Source organism: Morone saxatilis, unplaced genomic scaffold (assembly GCF_004916995.1).
Source record: "Morone saxatilis isolate NCDOM2014 unplaced genomic scaffold, NCSU_SB_2.0 Contig18, whole genome shotgun sequence".
In the NCBI taxonomy this organism is placed as follows: domain Eukaryota; kingdom Metazoa; phylum Chordata; class Actinopteri; family Moronidae; genus Morone; species Morone saxatilis.
In genome coordinates this window covers 23,213,857-23,223,968 of record NW_023339740.1, presented here as the reverse complement: position 1 = coordinate 23,223,968, position 10,112 = coordinate 23,213,857, and the positions used below count along the sequence as shown (strand labels likewise).

General features: G+C 42.6%; 1 protein-coding gene across 1 annotated transcript in view; it reads left to right on the top strand.

Annotated features, from left to right (window-relative positions):
- eif4g3a (eukaryotic translation initiation factor 4 gamma, 3a) overlaps positions 1-10,071 on the top strand; it is a gene marked incomplete in the record, with an annotated part of 46,825 nt that extends 36,754 nt beyond the window's left edge. Inside the window, 14 exon segments of the mRNA XM_035661290.1 lie at positions 1,391-1,529; positions 1,827-1,966; positions 3,265-3,355; positions 3,622-3,739; positions 3,848-4,071; positions 4,660-4,772; positions 4,945-5,117; positions 5,792-5,917; positions 6,340-6,421; positions 6,815-6,913; positions 7,025-7,171; positions 7,665-7,746; positions 7,869-8,015; positions 8,988-10,071. Of these exon segments, the coding sequence (XP_035517183.1) occupies positions 1,391-1,529; positions 1,827-1,966; positions 3,265-3,355; positions 3,622-3,739; positions 3,848-4,071; positions 4,660-4,772; positions 4,945-5,117; positions 5,792-5,917; positions 6,340-6,421; positions 6,815-6,913; positions 7,025-7,171; positions 7,665-7,746; positions 7,869-8,015; positions 8,988-9,169 (1,863 nt within the window).
- Positions 10,072-10,112: the final 41 nt, after the last annotated feature.

Sequence of the window (10,112 nt, the reverse complement as noted above, 5' to 3'; positions counted from 1 at the left end):
GAAAAAAGAAACATTAAATAAAACCTCAATTTTGTTAAGCTTTATGACAGTTTGCTAGAGAGACTACAACATGTTACAGATAATTCAGCTATGGACTGTCAGCACTGCTATACAGCTGTACGTGCTTCTTGCCTCAGCTAGTGAACTAGCTTTTGCTCCCAGGCTTTTGTTTGGGACTCGCCTCCCGTGGTCCTCTCCCGTGGCTTCACTTGTCGAGAATCTTAATTAATCTCTCATCAACAAACAAAGCGCTCAGATCACTGCATCTTCCCGTAAACTGTGACTGAAAATGACCCAGTTAGTTCATCTTGTAATGAGTCGGTACGCATTTCATGAATTGTGTCAAAACAAATTCTATTTTTTAATTTAGATTTATTGCTCAGCGTAATTCAGATACATTAAAATGCTCTGCCTTAACTTGCGTGTTAATTGCCGGTGATGAAACCAGTGATGACACCTTGCGTTTGTTTGTGTACACAATGTCTCGACTCATTTAAACCATGTGTAAATAGATTTTGACCACTCGTTCGCCAGTGTATTAATGCACACAGCAGACACATGCATAGCCACTTTAATACAGTCTGTTGTTTTTATCTTTAATCCGTTATAGTAACTTTGTTTGTTTATTTGTTTTGACCTCAATTAAAAGCCTAATCAGGAATGGGAGCTGAATTTCATCTCCAGCCAGACGTCCTGTATAAATTACATGAGATGCATTGTTTCTCCTGTAACTATATTTATCTGTATTGTCCCAGTTAAATAAACTAACAAACAAATAAACAGTTGGGGGGGAGGAACATGAATGTTTCCTGGGCTCACAACAGTGGCAGAAACAAATATGAAGACTTGCAGGAAGAGAAACAAATGACTTCGCATGACAGGTGTCACGTCTGGCTTTAGCAATAGAGAGACATCTGCATTGATCAGACTGTAATTCTCTTCTACAGTAAGTCTTACCTAACACAGGCTGTTTGAATCAATGTCACTGTCTCCTACAAGACGCCGCAAAAACACAGACTCAAGCCGTGCCGTGCTGCCGTTTCTGTCAAATTGGAAATTAAAATGAGCAAGGCTACTTAGGAAGTGCACTTGGTTTAAAAACAAAACCTCTGTATTCAAAATGGGGATTGCAATGCGAGTTGAAAGTGACCTTGTCAACACATCTGTCTTGTTAGTTATGATCACTGGCTAATTCTTTGACTTCAGGATATTCCTCTTTGCCTGACAACCGCTTACATCTGCTGTGACAAAAACCTGCCCGCGCTCTCAAGATATTTAAGGAAATGATCTGGGCTGTGATTTAAAGTCGCTCAGATCGAGAGAAAAAAAGAAACCACTGAAGCGTGATTAAGTTATTCTGTGGTATTGTGGGTTCTCATTATTCTTTCAGCACAACTGGGTGTCCAGGAGAGCCGACCAGGGCCCGAAAACCATCGAGCAGATCCACAAGGAGGCGAAGATTGAAGAGCAGGAGGAGCAGAGAAAAGTGCACCAGCAACTGCTCTCAAAGGACAGCAAGAGACGGCCAGGTCAGGCCCGCAGTCTAAATCCTCTTTAAGGCTTAGAGTCACATCGGTACAGCTACAGTGACTCAGGAAGCCTGCAAGCATACAGGCAGACTTCCTGTCCCTATAGCCCGCAGAGACGCTATTGTGCCCCACAGCAGACAGGAAGCCCCATACTCTCTCCCATCTGTTAGCTGACCTATAATATTTCCTCATGTATGGCAGAAACAAGTCAAAAATGTCACCCTGTCAGCCCGTTTGACTTCACTGAACGAAAACGCCTTTTCCACTGAACTCATTTTTATCTCTGTGGCCTCGTAGATTCGAGAGATTCGAGAGATCAGAGAGATCAAAGAGATCAGAGAGATCAGCGCGGGCAGAGAGAAGAGACCTGGAACACTGTGCCCATGACAAAGAACAGCAGGACCATCGACCCCACCAAGATCCCAAAGATCTCCAAGGTGAGACACGCTGCGTCTTTACACTCAGTCTTCCCTTTCAACTGAGGGAGCTGTCACTCCTCGAGGCTGGTTCAGCTGGTCCTGACTTTTAGTTCTTTACACACACGTCTTTTATCTCAATTGTCATATCGATTTGATGTATCGGGGATAATCTCCACACCCTGATGCATGTACGTGTTTCCATGGTTCATATGTAAATTGCATTCTTCACTTACACACATCAATAAACAATCAACAGGTGGATTAAATGTAATAAATGTACACTAAACTCATATCTCTACCATCATAAAACCCTGTGGTTGCACCAGTTTTGCTTTTACACCTCTTGAAAGTGGACCGAGACGCTTGTTTTCACACTTGTTTTCTCGGTTGTTTAATCTTCACTTCCAGCCTAACCAAACCAAAAAGGTTTAGGTGTGAAAGTGTCCTAAGAGTTGAGTTAAATAAAGCATGAAATTCACAGGATTCAGTGTTGTTGTGACACCAGGAAAGACTACTGATTAGAAACCGCTCAAGGATCCATACGTGACCCGAGGACATCCTCAGAGGCCTTGTTGCAGTCTGATCGTCTGCGATGAACCTGAATGTTGCCAGTTCTGCATTGTAATTTAGTTAACTTGAGGTTGTTCATGTTGCAACAAGTTTGTCTCACGTTCACAAAGTGTTTGTGCTCGTCAGCCCGAAGCTCCTGCGCTGTGGTTGCTGTTCTTTGGGTAGAAAGTTTCTGTACACAGCAGATTAATGTTTACACATCACCAGGAGGAATTTTGTGGCTCATCTTGTGTACACATACACTGTCCCTGCCCTCATCTGATCTACATTATTGTGGTTTATGATGAGAAGTACACAATCCCCCTGCTGGATCCACGAGGTACTACTCTGTAAAACAAAACTGCAAGTTTTCTTTATTTTCCAGAGCTCCTCCTGCTGGAGGAACTGTGCTACTCTTTATATTAATCCTTTTGGATATTATATGTAATATACAAGACGTCTATAAGATATTTTCTGTGCTTCCTGTCTCATGAATCAGTTTTTAACACATTTGTTCTTGAGACCATGAATACAAATTAACTGGTGTAAAATCTGGTTTGATTGAATTCAGTAAAAAAAAAAAAAAAAAAAAGTAAGCAGTCAGTCCTTTGTCAGCAGATTGTTAGGGTTAGGTTACACATGGATGTGTATTGTTTTCTCTCTGCTGGGTGTTACGGCAGCTCAGTACATGTAGATTTAAGTCTTGGCCTGACAATTTCTATTTCTTCGTGTGCAACTTGTTCTTAAATGATTCTGTCTTTCTGCAGCCTCAAATGGATGAGAAGATCCAGCTGGGGCCCCGTGCTCAAGTCACGTGGGTGAAGGGCAGCAGTGGAGGAGCCAAAGCCAGTGACTCAGGTAAGAATACGGAGTATTAACTGACCCACCGTGACCACAGTGGGTCTACAAACATTGCATAAGCTAAAACCTTGTTCGTCAGCCAAGCGGATTTCATCAGATTCATCGTAGGAAAACCTCAAAAGTAACCCAGAGGTGAAATAGTTGAGTATATAATGAAAATTAGAAGAAGAAAGAGAAGCTGAACCGTTGCTGTGTGAAGAGGACTCCGTGATTATTTACTTTTTACTTTTTTGGTAATGTTTGTGTCTCATAATTTTTCTCAGAACTATCTCGGACAGCTGGCCTCAATCGTTACTCTGCGCTGCAGTCTACGCCGCCACCCCAGCCCTCCACCACTCCTCCACAGAACCCAGACTTTGACTCCAGGAGAACTTTGGGAAGGTAAAGGACAAACACCGGGGGTCATAGTCGGAGCGCCGCGTCTCTCTGTGCTTCTGATAGTTAATCTCTCAGATTCAGAAACAGCCTGATTAACTCATTTGTTTGCAGTCGTAGCAGCACCGGGAGGGAACGCAGCGAGAAGCCGCTGATCTCTGCACCTCCGTCGTCACGGCCCGGGCCGTTCATCAGGGGAGGCAGTTCCAAGGAGCTGCTGGAGAGTCAAACCCCCGATGAGCCTCGGAGAGAGCGAGAGCGAGAGGCGGCCGAGCCCCGGAGACCGAGTGTCACCGAGGACAAAACAGAGGCAGAGCGCAGCAGAGTCAGGGAGCCTGGTGAGGAACGCTGCACAACACTGGACATGCGTAACAATAATATTAATACGTTAACTGTTTCATGTGGCACCACTCTGATATTTGGTTTCTATCATTTGAAAACATGAACAGGTTTCATTTGGCATCAGAAATCCTGGATGTTTTCTAGTTACATACAATATAAAATGATCCAATATAAAATTAGAAATCACATTTGTGTTTTATTGGCAGTTTTCTCAAACCAGCAGCAGCTAGAAAGTCTTGTTTTTGCCCTAATATTCACCTTTATTTACAAAACAAAACAATTATATGTAATCATTCATAAATAACACGTTTATTTTTAAACCATTTAACATATTAACCTCTTTGCTGTTTAACAGTATTGTAAACACCTTTTAATGTTATCAGCAAACATAAATACCTTAATTTTAACTTCATGTACTTTATATCGTGTTTTTTCTTTATTACAACACATGTAAATCAATGTAGGAGCAGCAGCAGGTTAATATCCTGTTTGTAAACAAAAGGATCACCCCGGTAGCAAATATCAATACGCTGTACGTCGTCAATACCTCAGACTAAGCACTGTCGTCGCTGTTGTTCTCACAGTGAAATCTGAGCCAGTGGTCCAGACCCCGGACAGACCTGCTCTGTCTGAGGAGGAGATTGAGAGGAAGTCCAAGTCCATCATCGACGAGTTCCTGCACATAAATGACTACAAGGTACTGAGATTCACAGAAACCCACAGTGGATGCCTGTTTAGTGCTAATGAAACGTGCTTTGGTGATGCCGTGAAACCCCTTTTTTCTAAGTATATAGATTCCTGTCCTGCTCTTTAATGGATAGGTTCCCCTGCTTCACACAGTGTCGATCACATTTCTCTGTCGACTGCAGGAGGCCATCCAGTGCGTGGACGAGCTCGACTTGGGCTCTCAGCTCAACGTCTTTGTGCGCGTCGGGGTGGAGTCGACTCTGGAGCGCAGTCAGATAACTCGGGACCACATGGGCCAGCTCCTCTTCCAGCTGGTGCAGCAGGGACTCCTGCCCAAACCCCAGTTCTACAAAGGGTCAGTTTCGAGGCACACGGAGCGAATGACTCTCACTTTTTTATGCTTCCCTGCTTTTTGTTAATGTGACTGCGGTGTTTCCATAAGGTGGGGAATATTGATTGAACCCATTAGCTTGTTCTAAAATGTTCCTCTCTTAATGATTTTTGTTCTGACGGTAAATTGGAAGAAACTGTTATAGTTTATTGTTTATAGACTTGCAGTGAGATGTGGCTCTATCTCTCTTAGCATTGATCTTTGGTTGGGGTAGCGTAATGTGACCCCTCCTCACCTGCTTTGTTTAAGAACTTCTAAATACAAACAATATGGTTGTTTCAAAACTACTATATTTCCTAATGAAGTTGATAAACTATCTGATCGGACCCTCAACCTCCAGACGTGTAAAAAGTAAAAATGAATTTAGGATTTATTGTCTTTAATATTGACGTGTATTGCTGATATAATAGAGCAGCTCTGTGTTTTCAACATGTTTATACTGATATGTGTGAGTCTAGTTGTCACCTTCTAGTCCACTGGAACAATAATATAATTGGGTTATTCCTCTGATACTGCCTTAAAAAGCTGTCTCTACTTAAAGTTCAGGTTTTGGAATCACTATTGGGAAGGAAAGACTACTATTATCTCTAAATACAGTCATTTTAAGTTGTATCCTCTGCGTCTCTTTGTTCCCTCAGGTTTGCAGACACGCTGGAGCAAGCGGATGACATGGCCATCGACATTCCCCACATCTGGCTGTACCTGGCCGAGCTGCTCAGCCCTGTGCTGAGGGAAGGGGGCTTCTCTATGAGAGAGCTCTTTAGGTACGGAGACTGAGGCCATATACTAAAAACAAAGTAACATTTGGTGTGTTTACCCCGTTAAAATGTGTGTGTAATGTACGTGTGGTGTATCTTCTTCGATCACCTCAGTGTGCACAGGTTTGGAATACGTCTTCACTCTGCTTTGTTTACCACAATACAGCATTTTGTTACATGTCTGCTGTGCAAGTTTCAGTTCCTCCTGCATGAACTCATTTCTGAGATTAGTTTCAGACGTCACGTGGAGACATTTAAATAGTGAACAAACACTTGTGCCCACACAGGAAAAGTGTCTGTCTATCTGTTTGTTCTCATCTGACCAGATCTCAAGTAGCATACAAGTTATTTTAACTTCTCCGTTCTCCTGTATGAAGGAAACAGCTGCACAGATGTACATTTCATTTCTGTCGTCTGTTTGTTCACAGTGAATTAAGCAAACCTTTGCTTCCTGTGGGAAGAGCCGGGATCTTAATTTCTGAAATACTGCACATACTATGCAAACAAATGGTAAGCAACATTTTCATCTTCAGTTGTTTGAGTTTATTCTGCATACATTCATGTTACCTGCTCACATTATGAAGTCAGTATAATCAACAGCTCACTTAAATGTCTATTAAAGGTAAAGTTTGATTATATTGGTGGTGATATAAGAAGGAAATTCTCTTCTTTCACATTTGGTCCAATGACTTTTGAGTGTGAGATTAACAAAATAATCAACTTCCATTGTTGCACTAAAATAGATTTACTCCAATTATTAACAACATCAAACCAACAAGGTTATTTTTGATTTGTAGCTAATTTTGGCTCGTTAAAATCTTTCTCCCTGGAAACCCGACGGAAGAAATAGATCAAATATTTAAAAGAAGAGAGGTGTGACGCTGCTTCCTCTTGTCCCCACAGAGCCATAGGACTGTAGGTTCTTTGTGGAGGGAATCTGGCCTCAACTGGACCGACTTCCTACCAGCGGGAGAGGACGTCCAGGCTTTCATCTCACAACAGGTTATTAATAAAGATATATCAACATACTCTTCCTCTATCCTTCCTCCTCCTCTCTATGTCATTGCCTCATCATATCTCCGTCCTCTCGTCTCGATTAAAAAAAAACAACAGAAACTCCAGTTCGTTCTGTCGGACGGCTCCAGCCCTGAGGCGGCTCTGTCTAAAAAGATCTTGTCTCCCGAGGAGCTGAGCCAGCAGCTGGAGAGACTTCTCCTGGAGGACATGGCCAGCGACGAGCAGATCTTTGACTGGGTAGAGGTATGAGAAGTGACAACATGTATGCACACATCTGTCAGAAAGAGAAACCCATCACGCAGACTCTGCTAGCTAGTGGGCTGAAATTCATGCACCCTGTTAGGAGCAGAAATATTAAGTGTGACAAAGGAGCGGGTTAGTTACTGAATCAGAGAGGAGGGTGGACAGAAAGGTCTTATTAAGGTGCTGACGGACAGGAAGTGCGTGCCGAAGTGTCCACCGACGTCTGTGCTGGGGATTTTAATGGGCAGCTGCAGGATGCGAGGTGGCAGAAGGTTCGGGAAGATGAGAGCAGCCAAAAATACTACACCGTGTAAACTTCACCCGGTTGTCTCTTTGCTGCTCAGTGCCCCCCCCACTCCCACTCAAATACCCTGAACACAGACACGCTGCTTCCTTCACTTACCAACCCGTCTTCTTGCTTCCTTACTGAAGGTTGTTCTTGTGAGACTGACAAATCGTGTCTTTTGTCCTCTTTTTTTTTTTTTTTTTCCAGGCAAACCTAGATGAATCTCAGATGAGCTCGTCTCCCTTCCTGAGGGCTTTGATGACAGCTGTGTGTAAGGCAGCAGTGAAAGGTAAGCACTCCCACCACCTGGAGGACGGATTCCTCTATTCTCACTGGAATATTTACTCTCCGCCAAAACTCGGAGCGGGGAGGCTCAGCGTGCTCACTCTCGCCTTCTGCTCTACCGAACAGATGATAACACCAACTGTCGAGTGGACACGGCCATCATCCAGAGGAGATTGCCTGTATTACTCAAGTACCTTAACTCAGACACTGAGCGACAGCTGCAAGCACTTTATGCACTTCAGGCGCTGATCGTTGCCCTCGATCAGCCTCCAAGTAAGTGCTGCGTCATATTTTACTCCTCTTTCTTCTTTACATCTTTTTTTTTTTTTTTATTTGTCATCAGGGGATGTATACTTCCGGTTTTACACGGCTGTTGTTGACAGTGACTGGTGGACGTTAAGCGAGCTGCAGTCAGCCAACAGTGACGTAGGACTGAATAATCATATAAACAATAACGTTACTAGTTTTAGTGTTTCAGTATTTTATTTGGACCATACTGGAGAGATCTATTTGCAGAAATTCAATATTACATTTGTGTATAATCAACGTTAAATAAGAATCGTGTTTTCGTTACCTTAGAGTATTTTTCATCGACAGAGGGAGCGGGTCTTCTTCCACTTTGTTGAACCGCCATGTTTCTACAGTAGCCCAGAACAGACAAACCAAACGCTGGCTGTATATAGGGCCACACTGTTTCATGGCCACCGTAGATTCTGGAAGTGGGACGGTGAAGTGAGTGCTATTTAGTTGGTTGCAGTCTACAACCTCACTGCTGTAAATCGTACAAACTGGACCTTCACTGTGGAAACATGTCTAATTTACAAGTTAAATAACAAATTAAAATATGCTGGGGGAAAAAAAAAAAGATGTTTGCCTTCTTTAAGAGTCTCAGTAGTAGCCTCAGGAAATGTACTTCTTCTTAACCTCTCAGATCTGAAACCTTTGTCCACGCCTCCTCCAGAGGGCAGAGACCTGCTGGGATGCCTCCACTGCAGCTTTTTAATTAACTGGAATACAGATGGTTGAGGGTTACTGCGGCAGCACAGAAACAGATTCGTTCGTCAGTCACAGAGAAACCCAGTTTAGTTTGTTGATATGAGATGTTACCTGCCTGCAGCACGTTGCACACTTCACCTCACAGGAAAATCTGTTTCTGGCATTTTTCTCTATTTTTAACCATCATTTGCTCAAAAATATGATGCTATACGCTTTAAAAGCCTTCTCTCTCTATTCATGAATTTCCAGACCTTCTCCGGATGTTCTTTGACTGTCTGTATGACGAGGACGTCATCTCGGAGGACGCTTTCTACAAGTGGGAGACGAGCAAAGACCCTGCCGAGCAGCATGGTAAGGGTGTGGCCCTCAAGTCCGTCACGGCCTTCTTCACCTGGCTGCGGGAGGCGGAGGAGGAGTCGGAAGATAATTGACGAGGGAGGCACCGAGGGGACAGGACGTAGTAGAACTGCATCCTTACAGCAGAACAAACAAACAAACAAACATTCGAAATGGGTGTATGGGCAGGACGACATGTTTACGGCTGGAATTTTTTTCTGCGGTACGGTTCTGAAACATGCCGCCCTTTTGAGTTTGGATTCCAACGGCGGAAGCACTAAATACCTGTATTATACATAGAAAATATTTTTGTTTTAAATTTTAACTTACTTTTTCTTTTTGTTACTTTTTAAGAAGAGACTTAAAAGATACATAGGTTCTGGACTCTTTAATTTATTATTTTTTTAAGGACTGCAAATATAAAAGTTATTTAACATTTGCAGATGCTCATAAAATGAGAACATGACAACAGAAATAACAATATAATTAATTATAATAACAAAATAATAATTGTGAAATAAATAGCCTCCCTGGATTCCGTACTGTTTGGTTTAAAACAGGGTAAAACAAGATTATTTTGGGATGAAGGGGAAGCACAGATTTAAAATGTGGGGAGGAAAAAAAAAAGGAGTGGATGCACAGAAGCTATTAACGTTGTCCACGTATGACGTTTTGAGGTCAAAGGTTATCTCATAATAACCGGGGAAGTGTTTTCCCCAGCCTTGGCTTGCTCTACGTTGATATGTACATACGCCTCGTTGAGAGGTGAGAGGTATGCATTCAAGAAGCGATGCAAGTCAGTCCACAGAAACTGTCAAAACAAAACGCAGACGAACAAACCTGGAAAACATTCAAGTGAAAATGAGCAAAAAATGCAACTTTAAAAAGCAAATGGCCAGGGTCACTGATTATTGAAATGCTTGTAATACTTCAGACCTACAGAGCAGATTAAAGCTTGTAAATACATTAAAGACAAAAAAGGTATTTAAAAAAAAAATGCTCATGATTTGTTCTTTTTGATGGTGTGTGTGTGTGTGT